This window comes from Globicephala melas, chromosome 4, assembly GCF_963455315.2.
Source record: "Globicephala melas chromosome 4, mGloMel1.2, whole genome shotgun sequence".
Lineage (NCBI taxonomy): Eukaryota > Metazoa > Chordata > Mammalia > Artiodactyla > Delphinidae > Globicephala > Globicephala melas.
This window is the reverse complement of record NC_083317.1, coordinates 47,619,522-47,637,485: the sequence shown is the minus strand read 5'-3', so window position 1 is coordinate 47,637,485 and position 17,964 is coordinate 47,619,522. Positions and strand designations below refer to the sequence as shown.

General features: G+C 38.2%; 1 protein-coding gene and 1 long non-coding RNA gene across 4 annotated transcripts in view; both read left to right on the top strand.

Moving 5' to 3' along the window:
* The window catches only part of TOMM70 (translocase of outer mitochondrial membrane 70), a 46,836-nt gene extending 33,866 nt beyond the window's left edge, over positions 1-12,970 (top strand). Inside the window, exons 10-13 of one of the 3 annotated variants that reach the window (XR_009563691.2) lie at positions 7,343-7,440; positions 8,029-8,151; positions 10,576-11,512; positions 12,796-12,970. Coding sequence is in view for 1 of the 3 variants with exons in the window: in XM_030861027.3 (XP_030716887.1) it covers positions 7,343-7,440; positions 8,029-8,151; positions 10,576-10,729 (375 nt within the window). In the remaining 2 variants the exon portion in view is untranslated. Of the gene's footprint in view, positions 1-7,342; positions 7,441-8,028; positions 8,152-10,575 lie in introns of all 3 variants that reach the window. The other 2 variants (XR_009563692.2, XM_030861027.3) reach the window with 2 other exon arrangements.
* Positions 12,971-14,383: 1,413 nt separating this feature from the next.
* On the top strand, positions 14,384-17,759 carry LOC132597243 (uncharacterized). Its single transcript, XR_009563694.1, has 4 exons — positions 14,384-15,157; positions 16,690-16,745; positions 16,843-17,010; positions 17,535-17,759. It is a non-coding gene; the product is annotated as an uncharacterized lncRNA (long non-coding RNA).
* The last annotated feature ends 205 nt before the right edge of the window (positions 17,760-17,964 follow it).

Sequence of the window (17,964 nt, the reverse complement as noted above, 5' to 3'; positions counted from 1 at the left end):
TTCCAATCCAAGAACATAGTATATCTCTCCATCTGTTTGTATCTTCTTTAATTTCTTTCATCAGTGTCTTATAGTTTTCTGCATACAGGTCTTTTGTCTCCTTAGGTAGGTTTATTCCTGGGTATTTTATTCTTTTTGTTGCAGTGGTAAATGGGAGTGTTTCTTTAATATCTCTTTCAGATTTTTCATCCTTAGTGTATAGAAATACAAGAGATTTCTGTGCACTAATTTTGTATCCTGCTACTCTACCGTATTGATTGATTAGCTCTAGTAGTTTTCTGGTAGCATCTTTAGGATTCTCTCTGTATAGTATCATGTCATCTGCAAACAGTGACAGCTTTACTTCTTCTTTTCCAATTTGGATTCCTTTTATTTCTTTTTCTTCTCTGATTGCTGTGGCTAAAACTTCCAAAACTATATTGAATAATAGTGGTGAGAATGGACAACCTTATCTTGTTCCTCATCTTAGAGGAAATGGTTTCGGTTTTTCACCACTGAGATGATGTTGCCTGTGGGTTTGTCATATATGGCCTTTATTATGTTGAGGAAAGTTCCCTCTATGCCTACTTTCTGGAGAGTTTTTATCATAAATGGGTGTTGAATTTTGTCAAAAGCTTTTTCTGCGTCTATTGAGATGATCATATGGTTGTGATCCTTCAATTTGTTAATATGGTGTATCATATTGATTGATTTGCATATATTGAAGAATACTTGCATTCCTGGGATAAACCCGACTTGATCATGGTATATGATCCTTTTAATGTGCTGTTGGATTTTGTTTGCTAGTATTTTGTTGAGGATTTTTGCATCTATGTTCATCAGAGATATTGATCTCTAGTTTTCTTTTTTTTGTGACATCTTTGTTTGGAAGTGTTCCTCCCTCTGCTATATTTTGGAAGAGTTTGAGAAGGATAGGTGTTAGCTCTTCTCTAAATGTTTGATAGAATTCTCCTGTGAAGCCATCTGGTCCTGGGCTTTTGTTTGTTGGAAGATTTTTAATCACAGTCTCAATTTCATTTTTAATCACAGTCTCAATGCTTGTGATTGGTCTGTTTATATTTTCTATTTCTTCCTGGTTCAGTCTTGGAAGGTTGTGCTTTTCTAAGAATTTGTCCATTTTTTTCCAGGTTTTCCATTTTCTTGGCATATCGTTGCTTGTAGTAATCTCTCGTGATCCTTTGTATTTCTGCAGTGTCAGTTGTTACTTCTCCTTTTTCATTTCTAATTCTATTGATTTGAGTCTTCTCCCTTCTTTTCTTGATGAGTCTGGGTAATGGTTTATCAGTTTTGTTTTATCTTCTCAAAGAACCAGCTTTTAGATTTATTGATCTTTGCTATCTTTCCCTTCATTTCTTTTTCATTGATTTCTGGTCTGATCTTTATGTTTTCTTTCCTTCTGCTAACTTTGGGATATTTTTGTTCTTCTTCCTCTAATTGTTTAGGTGTAAGGTTAGGTTGTTTTTTTGAGATGTTGCTTATTTTTTGAGGTAGGATTGTATTGCTATAAACTTCCCTCTTAGAACTGCTTTTGCTGCATCCCGTAGGTTTTGGGTCATCGTGTTTTCATTGTCATTTGTTTCTGGGTACTTTTTGATTTCCTCTTTGATTTTGTCAGTGATCTCTTGGTTATTTAGTAGCGTATTGTTTAGCCTCCATGTGTTTGTGTTTTTTTCCTGTAATTGATATCTAGTCTCATAGCATTGTGGTCAGAAAAGATACTTGGTACAAATTCAGTTTTCTTAAATTTACCAAGGCTTCATTTGTGACCCAGGATATGATCTATACTGGAGGATATTCCATGAGCACTAGAGGAGAAAGTGTATTCTGTTGTTTTTGGATGGAATGTCCTATAAATATCAATTAAGTCCATCTTGTTGAATGTGTCATTTAAAGCTTTTGTTTCCTTATTTATTTTCATTTTGGATGATCTGTCCGTTGGTGAAAGTGGGGTGTTAAAGTCCGCTGCTGTGATTGTGTTACTGTCGATCTCCCCTTTCATGACTGTTAGCATTTGCCTTATGTATTGAGGTGCTCCTATGTTGGGTACATAAATCTTTACAATTGTTATATTTTCTTCTTGGATTGATCCCTAGATCATTATGCAGTCTCCTTCTTTGTCTCTTTTAATAGTCTTTATTTTAAAGTCTATTCTGTCTGATACAAGAATTGCTACTCCAACTTTCTTTTGATTTCCATTTGCATGGAATATCTTTTTCCATCCCCTCACTTTCAGTCTGTATGTGTCCCTAGGTCTGAAGTGGGGCTCTTTTAGACAGCATATGTACGGGTCTTGTTTTTGTATCCATTCAGCCAGTCTGTGTCTTTTGGTTGGAGCATTTAATCCACTTACATTTAAGGTAATTATCGATATGTATGTTCCTATTACCATTTTCTTAATTGTTTTGGGTTTGTTATTGTAGGTCTTTTCCTTCTGTTGTGTTTCCTGCCTAGAGAAGTTCCTTTAGCATTTGTTGTAGAGCTGGTTTGGTGGTGCTGAATTCTCTTAAATTTTGCTTATCTGTAAAGGTTTTAATTTCTCCATCGAATCTGAATGAGATCCTTGCTGGGTAGAGTAGTCTTGGTTGTAGGTTCTTCCCTTTCATCACTTTAAATATGTCCTACCACTCCCTTGTGGCTTGCAGAGTTTCTGCTGAAAAGTCAGCTGTTAACCTGATGGGGATTCCCTTGTATGTTATGTATTGCTTTTTCCTTGTTGCTTCTAATATTTTTTCTTTGTATTTAATTTTTGATAGTTTGATTAATATGTGTCTTGGTGTGTTTCTCTTTGGGTTTATCCTTTATGGTACTGTCTGTGCTTCCTGGACTTGATTGTCTATATCCTTTCCCATGTTAGGGAAGTTTTCGACTATAATCTCTTCAAATATTTTCTCAGACCCTTTCTTTTTCCTTCTTCTTCTGGGACCCATATAATTCGAATGTTGGTGCATTTAATGTTGTTCCAGAGGTCTCTAAGACTGTCCTCAATTCTTTTCGTTCTTTTTTCTTTATCCTGCTTCTTGACAGTTATTTCCAACATTTTATCTTCCAGCTCACTTATCCGTTCTTCTGCCTCAGTTATTCTGTTATTGATTCCTTCTAGAGTATTTTTAATTTCAGTAATTGTGTTGTTCATCTCTGTTTGTTTGCTCTTTAGTTCTTCTAGATCCTCGTTAAATGTTTCTTGTATTTTCTCCATTGTGTTTCCAAAATTTTGGATCATCTTTACTGTCGTTACTCTGAATTCTTTTTCAGGTAGGTTGCCTATTTCATCTTCATTTAATTGGTCTTGTAGGTTTTTACCTTGCTCCTTTGTTTGTAACGTATTTTTTATAATTTCCTTTTTTTTTTTTTTTTGATGGGTGGTGCTGTATTTCTGTCTTACTGGCTGTTTAGCCTGAGACATCCAGCACTGGAGTCTGCAGGCAGTTGGATAGAGCTGGGTCTTGGTGCTGAGATGAGGCCCTCTGGGAGGCCTCACTCTGAATGATATTCCCTGGGGTCCTAAGTTCTCTGTTAGTCCAGCAGTTTGGACTTGGAGTTCCCACCACAGCAGCTCATTGCCCAACCTCCGGCCTGGGAACCAAGATTCCGCAAGCTTTGTGGTGCGGTAAAAAAAAGAAAACAGAAAAAAAAAAAACAAACTGTACAGTATCAAAGAAAATAAAATTAGAAAGATAAAAAATGTATTAGGAAAAATAAAACTATAATTGAACCAACTGCAACAATGTAAAATAAAACCACACCAGAAAAAAGAAAACAGAAAAGGGGAAGGGGGAACAAGCCAAAAGGAGAGATCACTAGCAAAGAATAAAGAATAAAATAAAATTAGAAAAATAAAAGATTAGGGAACATAATAATATAAAAGAATCAATAACAGTGAATCAACAAGGTAAAACAGAACCCCAATCTAAAAGAGGAAAAAGGAAAAAAATAAAAAAGCCTTGGCCGTGGTGGCAGAGTTTAGGTGGGGTGGGACTTAGGCAGGGGTGGGGTTTAGGGTGGGGCGGAACCTAGGCAGGTGGGGGGGGTGTCGTTTGAGTGTGGGGTGGAGCCTAGGCGGGGTGACTTTCAAGCATGGGGTGGGGCCTCTGCTTAGGACCTGAATGATCAAGGAAGGGGAGAGGCAGTATGTCCAAAGGAGGGCTTCCGGAGTGTAGAGTTCCAGAGTTTGGAGGTCGGGCCCTGAGTGAGGGTGTGTGGGTGGGGTTTAGGCCCAGCGCGTTGGAGGGGTCTCCGAGTGCAGAGGTAGGGCCCTGGGTGGGGGTGTAGGGTCGGGGCTTGGGTTCTGTGGAGCAGGAGGGAGGCTTTAAGGGCAGAGTATTAGGCCTCGGAGCCCAACGGGCTCCCCGGTGCCTAAGTGGACAGGAAAAGCACTGGCCGTGTTCCCTTCTGTTCTTTCGCACCCCTCTCCCAACCGTCTCCTCAGGGTCTTCCCCCATTGCTACTGGACTCCTAACTTTGGGTAGGTCTCACTGGGTGTAGGAACTCCTCCCCTCCCCCAGCTACCCCTCAGGGGTGCCAGTCCCATAGGTCTGGCCTTTACTTTTGCTCCCCCTTCCCTGCCTCCCATTCCCTCAGGACCCGTGTGGCTGGAGGGGTCCTAGGTGGGCAGAGGATCAGGCCCGGTATCTCTTACTGGGGGCCCAAGGGGGCAGGGGAAACCTGGCTACACTCCCTTTTGATCCTTTGCCCTCCCAGTGGTTCCCCAATTTCCCCTTCGGATGTGGGATCCCTTCCCCTCCCCCAGCCACCCCTCAGGGGCGCCAGACCTGTCCCACCTCCACTTCTCCCCCTTCACTCCCCCCACACCCAACATCCTACCCGGTCACTGGGAGTTCCTCCTGTCCCCTTAGTTGACCATGGTTCCCCACTGGTGCCTGGTAGGTACCCTAGGTGTAAGGAGATGTAAATTCCAAATCCTCCTAGTACGCCATCTTGACTCCACCCCCACATGTATGTTTTTGAATCATATTTTGTCCAGGTATATTTCCAGGAGTGGCATTGCTGGATCATATGGTAATTCTATTTTTAGTTTTCTGAGAACCTCCATACTGTTTTCCATAGTGGCTGTATCAATTTACATTCCCACCAGCAGTGTAGGCGAGTTTCCTTTTCTCCACACCCTCTGCAGCATTTGTTATTTGTAGACTTTTTAATGATGGCCATTCTGACTGGTGTGAGGTGGTACCTCGTTGTAGGTTTGATTTTCATTTCTCTATTAGTGATGTTGAGCATCTTTTCATGTGCCTGCTGGCCATCTGTATGTCTTCTTTGGAGAAATGTCTATTAAGGTCTTCTGCCCATTTTTCAGTTGGGTTGTTTGGGTTTTTTTGTTGTTGATTTGTATGAGCTGTTTGTATATTTTGGAGATTAAGTCCTTGTCTGTCTCATCATTTACAAATATTTTCTCCCATTCTGTAGGTTGTCTTTTCTTTTTGGTTATGGTTTCCTTTGCTGTGCAAAAGCTTGTAAGTTTGATTCAGTCCCATTTGTTTAGTTTTGTTTTTATTTCTATTGCCTTGGGAGACTGATCTAAGAAAACATTGGTATAATTTATGTCAGAGATGTTTTGCCTATGCTCTCCTCTAGGAGTTTTATGGTGTCATGTCTTATGTTTTAAGTCTTTAAGGCATTTTGACTTTATTTTTGTGCATGGTATGAGGGTGTGTTCTAACTTCATTGATTTACATGCAGCTCTCCAACTTTCCCAGCACAACTTGCTGAAGAGACTGTCTTTTTCCCATTTTATATTCTTGCCTCTTTTGTCGAAGATTAATTAACCATAGGTGTGTGGGTTTACTTCTGCAACCCAGGAATTCATTAACCTCAGTTTGAAATCTTACCTGCTCAGTCTTTGTTCTTATAATTCCTAGACAGAAAACAAAATGATACATTGGTTGCTGACTACATGCTCAATTAATTGTGAAAGCATGTATATATAAAATTTTATAGAATGTATAGAAGTTAAAATAGGACAAACACACATTATAATTGTATGACGTTTGTATTGAATAGTACACTTGGGTTTAGGGCTTATATTTAATTAGGAACAAGCCAGAAGGTGACAGGAGCATCTTCATCACTGAAATGAAATTCAGAAAGGCTTTTTTGGTGCAGATTTCTATAAGCAGCTAAAAGAGCAAAGGCCACTGACTAGCTTTTAAAGAAACCAAATACTAGGAACAACTCTTTTGCAGAGGTTTCATGATTGTACATTTCTCCCTCATTATGTTACCTTCAAAACAGGTTTTGGCTTACTTGAGCATCATCTTTTTTTTTTTAATAAATTTATTTATTTTATTTTGGCTGTGTTGGGTCTTGTTGCTGTGCGGGCTTTCTCTAGTTGCGGCGAGCGGGGGCTACTCTTCATTGCGGTACGAGGGCTTCTCATTGCGGTGGCTTCTCTTGTTGCAGAGCACCAGCTCTAGGCACTTGGGCTTCAGTAGTTGTGGCACGTGGGCTCAGTAGTCGTGGTGCACAGGCTTAGTTGCTCCACGGCATGTGGGATCTTCCTGGACCAGGGCTTGAACCTGTGTCCCCTGCATTCGCAGGAGATTCTCAACCCCTGTGCCACCAGGGAAGCCCTACTTGAGCATCATCTTATCAGCACTAGCATTATTACAAGTCTGTTTGCACTAAAGATTCTGTCTTTTGGTCCCTCTTCTGATGTTTGCTTTACTATATATAGCAAATTTTATTTATAAATAGAGAGTTATGTATAGTTACATACAGTTACATAGTATGACTTTTTTCTTTGAACCCTGAAGCTGAGCTTAGATGCTGGCTAACTCTCAGAGTTACAGTTTGATCAGCATGATCTGGTATCCACATAACCAAGCCTTCCATTTCTGCCATGGGATTTGCCTTCAAACAGTTGATTGTAGCTGCTTTCTCTGACCAATCATTTTTAAGGAATGACTGATAACAGTTAACATACCTATCTGAACTTATCCTTCCAAATGAGTATTGTTTTTAAAGTAATTCCCTTAGGATATATTATGATAAATTATGAATAAGTGACATGAATGTACCTGTGAGAATCTGATATTAGAACTTGCACCAAGAGTGGGATTTTCTGTATTCTAGAGTTTATTAGATCTTCTCCTATTGCATATTACTAACAAATTTAATAAAGAGAACAGTTAAGATTTCATATTTATAATATTGCTATGTAAAAACCCCAATAATTAAGATGCAACATTTTAAATAAGTTTAATCCCCAAAACAATAATTTGGTAATGAATGGTTACATGAAGTAAATTTTAATAATTAATAAGCAGTATACTTTTAACTGCTTAGGGTGACAGTTACCTAAATTTAACTGAAGTATCTCTTCACATAGGCATTAACAGATCAACAACAGTTTGGTAAAGCTGATGAAATGTATGATAAATGTATTAATTTGGAACCAGACAATGCCACAACATACGTTCATAAAGGGTATGTATTTTTGTGGGTCTGTTTGTTCCAGTAAGAAACTAAATTTCTTGCATAGTAGTAAGATGGATTTCTTTTGGTCGCTGAGAAAGGGGACTGTGGTAGATAGTGTCAGTGTTAACTGAAAAATTTCTTAGTGCTGTGCATGCTTCACTGTTACTTTTTCTTTTACTTATGTTTCATTATTATACAATAATTAGTAAATATGCTATTTTCACCCTAGCTTAAGTATTTCAGTTCTGAACATCCTGTCAGATGTTAACTTGTATCAAAATAGGAAACATGTAAGATAAGTTTTTCCTGTCCTAGTATACTTGAATTGTCATTTTAAAACTTCACTTAAATTTATACAGAGTAAAACATTAAGCTGTGCAAAATAAGTTAATAATAGAGCCTAGACCATTGGACACTCTTTTCATAATAAGGAATTTAGACTACAAAACCATTATAAATTGAGGGCAAAAAACCAATTTGATGCTGATTCTGTACTGTTTTAGAGTTTGTTTTTCCATGTAAATTAAATTATAAATTCATTGAGAGCCAGTTGATACTGGGCCATGGTCACATCTGACTGCTGTTTTGCATTTGCAGTTTACTTCAGCTTCAGTGGAAGCAAGATCTGGATAGAGGTTTGGAGCTTATCAGCAAGGCTATTGAAATTGACAATAAATGTGATTTTGCATATGAAACCATGGGAACTATTGAAGTACAAAGGTAACTTCTAGAGTCTGTCCTTAGGAAAGTTAGGGCATCTCCATATTTATCTTTTCATTCTTCTCATTATAGACAGGTTATTGTCAATAATCATTAAATTTCTAAGTCTTAACATGTTGTGCCTTTTGAGGCAATATTCCCTTGAAACTATACAACTTTGATTTGCCTTGTTTAATTATTTTTCCTGTTTAAAAGTCACACTTAAAAGTTGTTTAAGTCAGGCATATACATTAGAAAGGGAAACTTGATCTTTCTCCAATACCTGTTGTGTTTTTTCCTCCTTTCACCTGTATTATTTCTCTTGGAGGGCAAACATCTGCAGTGTACTTAGGCAGTGCAGTGTAGCATAAGGATTGGCAGCCACGTTGCCCGAAGACTTAGATCCTGCTACAGCCAAGTGGCTAGGCAAATTGCACCATCACCTCTGAGCCCCCCGAGTTTTCTTTAAAATCAGGGAGTTGGATAAGAACTTTTGGAATTCTTTCATGTAACTTCTTGTTTTCTGTAAATGTTTATCCAGAGTTGCACTTGAGATCCACCATTAATAGGTGATAACTCTTTATGCCATAGAATTTAGTGTAATGTACCATCTTGATACTGGCATTGCCGTCCATTTGAGATCTACTCTAGGCCAGGTACTGAACTCTAGGAGCTTTCCAAATATTATTTCAATTGATTTTTACCCCAGTCTTTATAAAGGTTGAGGTTATATGATCCTCCATTTAATTGAAGAGTGTAGAAACTGATGCCCAGACTGGTTAAAATAACAAGGTTACATGGTAAGCACGTAGAAAGAGGACATGAGCCCATATTTCACTGATGCCGAAAGTAACAGATCTTGCCACCTTTGCTTGTCAGGAATTAGTAGGAGTTGTCTTAATAACCTGTCATGCAGTCACTTCTGGGGTCCTCTGTCTTTCTGCTCCAGAGTAGGCAGAATATATATAGGCTGATGAAAATTTTTGTGATTCTTTTTATCCATCTATACTGACAGTTGCATATAAATATTAAATTATTTCTTAATTGCCAGTTTGTTAATGTGTATAAAATATTCTCATACTAGAATATGATGGGGTAATACTTCTTAATCTTTTGAGCAAAGCTGTGGATTTTTCCTAAAATAATGCACATACAAAAACTCTTTGCAGATAAGTTGTTCCTAGAGCCTGGGTTAAGGACCCCTGATTTATGGGGTTTGATGAATTTTGTTTGTGTGTTAATTGTACTTTAAGAAATCCATTCTGAATCCTGCTTTACAAATAGATAAGTGAATGTGAATGAATGAAATTGCTGATTATCCTAGGATTTAGCAAATCTGCAGTCTACCTAATATCTGAACATGAACTCTCAAAGCTATTTTCTTTTTAATTAAGTCTGTTATGTACTGTATCAATATATGTAGTAGGAGATTGAGTACAGTCTCCCCAGAGGTACATTGTACTTCTTAGATTCTAACTGGCATATATATAGTGGGGACTTAATACAGTATTTATTTTAAGATTACATGCATGTATGCATATATACATAGCCAGTACTAGTTACCTTAAAATAGCTCTTGGTTCTTGGCAAGTATATAGAGCCTGATCACAGTTAGACTGTAAGAGATAAATTATATATTTTTTGACCAAGCATATTCATCCATTTATTCAAAAAATGGATACTAGCTACTAAGCATTGTACTAGGTTCTAGGAATTGAAAGGTGTCCCGTAAGGATCTGGTAAGACTGTGGTATAAACAAATATCAATATATATTCATCTGACTGTGCATAGAATGACAATAGAATCATGGGAACAGTGGGGAGGGAGCGGCCAATTCCTCTAGCGTGGGAAGGGGAGAGTATTTTTCATGAGGATATTGTATTTGAACTGGGCCTTAGAAAGGTGAGGATTTGGCTAGAATCAGGCAGAGAAGCAGTAAATAATCTGAGAATTATGAGCATGAGTGAACTCAGGGAGACCCGTGTGTATGGAGTAGAGTGTTGGGTAAGGGATGTGCTGGTAGGGCTCACACAGATCTGTGAAGGTAAGGCCCCTGAATACCTGTAATGTTCTCTGAGGCTATGTCACTGCTTTCTAAAGGAGCCTCATGGTGGAGTAGAAACAAGCAGAATTTAGGAACCAGATATGATTATGATTTTAAATAAGTCATTTAGTTTCTCTAGTCTCACTGTTCTTATCTGTAAACAAAGACCACAAACAAAGACCACAAGTAGCATAATATAAGCATATAGTATTTGTAATAGTAGCTAACATTCATTGAGTGTTTTCTATATGCTAGGCATTATTTTGTTATAAAGAAGCATTTTATTAGAATCATAGTTGAAACTTAAAGGTCAGGCTCCCTGTAGCTTCACTTATAAACTTCATTGCATTCTGTGAAGTGCTTGTTGAATCTGAAACATTTAAAATTGTTGTTGTTTTAGAGGAAACATGGAGAAAGCCATTGACATGTTCAACAAAGCTATTAACCTGGCCAAATCAGAAATGGAGATGGCTCATCTATACTCACTCTGTGATGCTGCCCATGCCCAGACAGAAGTTGCAAAGAAATATGGATTAAAACCACCGACATTATAAAATACGGGGGAAGGAAAATGACCCTCTTTTTAGGAGTTTACCCCCTCTTCAACTGAACCCTAAAGACACTGTCGTGAACTGCGTTGAATGGTGGAGCTTAGTATTTCTGTCTGTGCTGTTGTCATTTGTTACATCTGTTTCATTTTTAGATGTTGTGGGAGTGCCTGTTGAAGAAAGTTTGCAGTGTTGCAGCTTTTATGCCCTGTGCAACAAAAGCTTAGAACCTGTTAAAGGGATATTAAAATGAAGTTGCAAAGAGTACAAATGATAATTGGCCATGCAAATAAAAATTTTGATTTGTTGATCTGACTTTTTTTTTTGAGGGGGGTGGGAGGGTGACTGTGTTCTGGATGATCTTGTCTTTGTGTGTGCGTGCGTGTGTGTGTGTATAATATATGAGTATTTTGCAGTTTTACAGCATGTTGGTTTTTAAATTAACATAGTAAGTGCTGTAAAATAAGATTCTTTTAGATTTGATTAATCCCTTTTAGTTAATTTTTTTTTGAAGGAAACAGCTTAAGTGGGGATTTCGTTTTTACGACAGCAAAATTGAGACCCTTTTAACCACTGTCAGCATGCACAATGCCTCTGATTCTGCAGAACGTTAGATGCAGTGGCGACGCTTAAACCTTTGACCCCCTTCAACTATAATGGATAATGTACATCGTTCTTAAAGTCTACAGCAGCTGGTTTTCATAGAGTAAATTATGCAGAAGCAAGATATTCTAATTGATATATGTGCTAGAAGACTGAGAATTAATGGGAGAGCAGACCAGGCAAGAGGTAAGATGAAATGAAAATGTATTTATAATTGCCCATGGCTATTTTCTACAATAGTTATTACTATTTAACAGTGTACTTTTTAAAGAAAATGCAGGTTGGTTGTGTATGTAAAGACAAAGTAAGTGTGATAAGTAGTTAATTAGCTTAAAATTTCTAGTGAAGAAAATGTGGCCTAACAGTTCAAAAAGGATGAAAGTCGGGCTTCCCTGGTGGCGCAGTGGTTGAGAGTCTGCCTTGCCGATGCAGGAGACGCGGGTTCGTGCCCCCGTCTGGGAAGATCCCACGTGCCGCGGAGCGGCTGGGCCTGTGAGCCATGGCCGCTGAGCCTGCGCTTCTGGAGCCTGTGCTCCGCAACGGGAGAGGCCCCAACAGTGAGAGGCCCGTGTACCACAAAAAAAAAAAAAAAGAAAAAGGAAAAAAAAAGGATGAAAGTCTTAGATCCAGAAGCATAATATTTCCTGAAGTGACAAGTTTAATGCTTCTTAACTATGGCTACATGTACTTAAGGGATTTTGAGCCAGTATTTTCAAAGATGCTGAGGACACGTGGAGTGCATTTTAGTTTTGAACTAACCTTGGTCTCTAAGGCCTGGCTGACTGACCGTGTCCACACTACACTAAGGTTTCTGACAGCAGATTTTTATTTTGTTTTGTTCATTTTACCTTTACCTCACCCTCTTACTTAGAAATCACTTTGTGTTTTTTCCAATTGTTACTTTTATAGATCATCCTTTTGCTTATATGCTGGATTTTTCTGGTGGGGGTGGAGAGGTGTTCTTAAAGAGTCTCTTGTTTTGAGATATTCAGGGTGGGGAGAGGTTTACTTAAGTCTGAGTATAATAAAAAGAGCAAGCCTTCAGTTGTACTTTTCTGGAAATGGAATCTAATTAGAGTTTACATTGTTGGGAGTAAATGAGCATTTTACCCCTCTTTAAAAGGGTGCTTTATCCTATTGAAACCAAAAGGTTTTGTCAAAATGCTGTCTTTTTAGAAGCTACTAGAAATGACTCCCTTCCAAAGTCAGAGTCTGGAAAATATTGAAGGGGCAATAATTGGTGGGGGGCAGTTAACATAATTTAAGATGGTTTGGATAATGGAATGTTTGAGAGCTCTGCATTTTAGTTTTTAAATTATGTACCTGCTATAAGCCCCGAATACAGAAATGTTCTGTATCTCTGAATAACCTCTGACTTTAAAAAGAAGTTTTTATTTGCATGGCTGTATTTACATTAACACTGATATTTTCTTCTCTCTTCTCGCTTCCTATCCCTTGGGGTTCAGTAGAAAACACACCAAGGAAACTGAAGCATGTACCATTCAGTACTAACATTCCACATCCTCATGGACTATTGCCTGTTCTGAAAAATATTTGAAACTGCACTGAAAGCTGCATCTGTCTGTGTCTTTTCTATTGTAAATGATCTCACGTGTAAATTCACCAAATAAATATTACATTCAAGCTTTTCAATCTATTCTTTAAATAGAAAGATAGGTATTCATTTACCATAGTATTGGGTAAATTCATTATCATTCTCTTTGTGGGCTCAAACTAACTTTGAAAAAAGGGACATACTGGACACGTTAGTATCTGAAGCACAGTAAGTTTTCGGTATTAAAGATGGAGTTTCCCCATCCTTCCTCCTGGTGAAGCAAAGCTCTAAGAACTGCTAGTAGAGCCATTTACTTTATTCCTACCTATACCTTACCCATACTTGCACAACAGCCTGGAAGGTTACCAATCAGACCTGAGGCCTGTGACTAAGTTTATACTCAAAACTGGTTTCACCAGTGAGTTTTGATCAGTTTTCAACCACTTGGAGCCTTTAAGAGAGGATACCTGAAAATATCTACCACCGTTGAGTATTTGTGGTACGAATAGGGAATACATCTCAAAGCAATAGTAAGCAGCTTTGGCTTTAAAACACAATTCAGATAGAACTTTCTGCCCTGTGGAGACTCAAATGGTAGTTTAAATAGTCCTTTTTCCCAGGAGAGCTCAACTAATTGTCATCTTCTTAAGGCTGTTTATAAACAGGAAGACTATATAATTTACCCAAGAAATTTTTGAGCATAAAGTAATAATTACTCAAGACTGTCCTGGGTAAGTTGGGTTGTATGGTCTTTGTATTTATAAAGAAATAATATGGGAGTGGTGATGGGAGGGGTAATAATTAATCAAGCCTACCTTTAGTTCTCTGCAAAACTGATTGGCAAACAAAGTGACAAGAATTTTAACTTGATCTATTTATAAGCCTTAGCACACTGCAATAGAATGAATAATGGTCCTCCAAAAGATATCCAAATCTTGATCCCTGGAACCTGTGAATGTTACCTATTTATGTGGCAAAAATGGACTTTGCAGGTGTTATTCAGTTAAGAATCTTGAGATGGGGAAAATATCCTGGGTTATCTAGGTAGACCCCAAATATAATTACAAATGTCCTTGTAAAAGGGAGATTTCAGAAGAGAAGACAGTGCGACAACAGGCAGAGATCAGAGTGATGTGGCCACAAGCCAAGGAATGCTGGCAGCCACCAGAAGCTGGAAAGGCAAGAAATGGATTCTGCCCTAGAGCAGAGCTCGGCCCTGCTGACACCTTGATTTCGGCCCAGTGCAACTGACTTCGGACTTCTGGCCTTCAGAACTATGAGAGTGAGTTCCTGTTGTTTTAGCCACTAAATACATGGCGGTTTGTTACAACAGCCACAGGAAACTAATACTCCTTCGGTTATTGTATACAACACAGCTTACAGTTTAAAGGAATTATTTTGAGTATCACGGAGTTCAGCATGACTTCACATGCACTTAAGTTTTGGCCAAAGGTGTTTTAGGCCCAGAGTGGAGGTTTAGTCAAGAGCTGGAGCATTTGTGATGTAAAATACATATGAGCGTGGTATAATCACCAGGCCAAAAGCCTGCTCTTCATGAGGTAAAAATGTTGAGATGCCTCTGCTGATACCTAGAAGAAACATCAGAAGTAAGATGCTCTTTCCAGGTGTTTTGAAACTCTTAAAATTAGGCAGTATGAAAACTACAGTCTGGTTTATTTCAAGCAGAAGGTGCATAAATTGGGGGTTGAAAGCTAATATTAGACTCTTCTAGATGGCCTACATGCTAGAAGGGATTAAAGAGCCTGCTGATCACTGGGACAGGAATGGTGCTAACCAAAGGAGGGGAGGAAGTTCAAGGTGGGAGGAGGCTGCGGGCCAACATGACAGCTACCGTTAGAGCCCAGAGACACGTGGTTCAATTTCTCCAGCATTTTTTCTAGCACTGGAATATACCATGACTCTGCAAGTGCTGTCCTAGAGGCCATGAGAGGGTTTGGCAGACAGGGCTTCTAGAGCAAATAGAGGGGAGGAAGACCATGACTGAAACAGACTCCTGGACACCATTTTGGGGGCTGGAAAGTTTAAAGCAAGGGGGGACCAGATAGAGCAGGTGGGATTCTCTGCACAGATGACCCATAGTCTAAATTTCAGTGAACTGCTATATTAAGCAAATTTTACCCAATTTTATTTCTCAGAATATCTACAAGAACACTGAAGGGTCTAAGATTTTACCCTTCTTCAAACAGCCGTTTCATGAAGGCTAGAAGATGTGATATCCTGGGTCAGAGACAATGGATTTAATTACTTAGAGCACGGTAAGCAACATGAGCTTCATGTTTGCTTTGCACTCCACATCCCATGGAGGTAACCTGGAATAATCTAGGTGGAGGCTGCACATGGAGTGGGTTTGTATCACAGCTGAGGAACTCTGAGTTTAGGAAACCCAAATCTTAATGAGCTGGCCACACGCAAACCTGCCTAACTTTTGCATCAGAGGGAAACATTTTTATTGTACTGGTTAGTAAAGAGACCATCTGTCTTCTAAAGCTGTTCACTTTATACAAACATCTTTGAAATACCAGTCTGGAATAAAAGCTCTCAGTGCCTCTATTTGCAAGACATGCAGAAACTAGAGAGACCTATGGAGAATGGACTACCCATCTCTACATGTTCTTAGCTCTTACTAATTCATCTCGAGCTTAATCTTTCATGAGTTTAGAAGATTACAGTGTCTATTTTGGACCACAGCATAGTGCAGAGAAAAGTCTTATTGGTCTGAGGATCAGTTGACCTTTGTTCTAACTAACACAGCTTTCCACTGGCTGTGTGATCTTAAGTAAATGAAGTTCCCATCCAGCTCTAAATTACATGAAGCTATACCATGTCCTAGATCTCCCCAGATTAGAATCCCTTAGGGTAAGGGAACCATTCCAGAATATACAGAAGTTATTTAACCAGAAAACTGGCACATGTACAAGTACAAACTGTAGGAATGAATTCACTGCAACTCAGCATTTACTGAGCACATATTCATTGGGTGGCTCAAGGAGCTCCAAAACTAGGATGAGTTTCAGTGCCATGAAGTTATATACACTGTGGTATGGAAATACATGACAGTAATAAATTATGCTAGGCCTTGAGTAATAATTAGGATTTAGGTAAGGAGCTTTCTAGAAGATGGGGACATCACAAAACAACACACACAAAAACTAAGTTAAGGGACATTATGAGTCTGAGCTGAAAATAAGCCATCCAAGTTAGATTCCAGCAAGATGAAGCTGTTTTCTTTAAACTGGTTAGGAGACACCAATAGTGGAACTACCTGTGTGAGGATTATCAGCATATACTTAAGACCATGCATGTAGGTGAGATTACATCAGGACAAAAAGGACTAAAAACTGGGAAACATCAACATCTAAGGGACAAAGTTGGCAATGAAAAAGTGGTCAGAGAGATAGTAAGACCTAAGACCAAGGTCACATTGATGGTCTTGCATTTCAAGAGGCCAAATGGACAGGACTGCAAATAGATCATTAGTAGTCTTTGCCAGAGAAGTGTAACTAGAATGATGAGGGGAGAATCTGTCTAAAAGGGTCTGTAAAGTAACTGAAAAACAAGAATTAACTGGTGAGTAGAAATGACTCCTTTAAGAAACTGGGTGAAAAGAAAAGTTTTTTACAGGATGGCATGGTTTTTGTTTTGAGGGAGAAAATTTCAGAATGATCCTACAGACACAATAGTAGTTAGAATAGTTGCACACAAAGAAATACATTTATAGGGTTTAAAATATTTCAAGAAAAGCTAGGATCACAAACTGCACCTTTACCACCATGCTCCATTCTTCCAGATTCTTATTCATTTGGTGAATTATGAACCAGCTACCAAGCAATCATTGAAGAAGAGGTAATGTCCTTGTATGTATGTGTTTTTAGTAATTTGTAGATCTGGGGCTTAATTTTTTACTTCCTGATTTTAACAAGACCGTTTTTTTCCCCTAAAGTGAAGTCTCTTCAACAGCTATATTTTTAATTACCCTCCAGTCTTCACTCAAGAAGAAATAGACCTGAATGAAGATAATAATTTGACAAGAAACTCTTGACACAAAGGTGTTCATAAGGCATAAAGGAGAAAAGCCCATATTAAGCCTGCCACCCTGGCAATATATTTGGTGAGTGCAGACATCACAGAACACATCTTTTCCCTTTCCATCACCTGGCTTTATCAAACCCATTCACCACCAAAACCTATACAGCAGTGCTTAAGGAGCAGCATAAAAAACTTAAAACTAGTGCCAGTGGAGCAGAACATTTGCCCAGAAACCTAAACTTTTAAGAAACAGTAGCTGATAATGTTCTAAATTTGATGAGAACTTAAACCCAAGGATGCAAGACTCTCACAGAACCCCAAGCATAAGACACATGAAGAAAACTACACTAAAGCACATCCTATAATCAAATTTTGTAAAATCAGTGATGAGAAAAATCTTAAGAGCAGAAAGAGAAAAAAAAGACATTACAAGAGGAACAACAGGTACAAATGACAGTACACTTCACCTCTGAGAAAGTAAGCCAGAAGACATTAGAGCAAAATACTTTAATTATTCAAAGGAAAAAAAAAAAAGGTGAGCCTAGAATTTTATAATCAATAAAAATATATTTTTTAAAATGAAAGCAAAATAAAACTTTTTTTCAGACATACAAAAGCTGAAAGAATTAATCACCAGCAGATCTACAGTACCAGAAATGTAAAAGGATGTCCCTCAAGCAGAAGGAAAATGGATCTACTCTAATGAAGAGTACTAGAGATGATAATGTGTTGGTAAACATAAAAGACACCTACCTACTTTTAAAATCTCTTTAGAAGATTACTGGCTGTTTAAAACAAAATCAGCAATGTGTTGTGGGGTTTATATATATGTTGAAGTACAAAATATGACAATAAAAAAGTGAAATTAAGTATACTGCTGTAAGATCCATACATATCAAGTGTTATACAACTTGAAGGTAGACTGACATGTTAAGGATGCATACTACAAACCCTAAAGGAACAATTAAAATAACACCACAAAGAAAGAATTATCATTTATAATCCAACAGAGGAGACAAAGTGAATCAAAGAATGA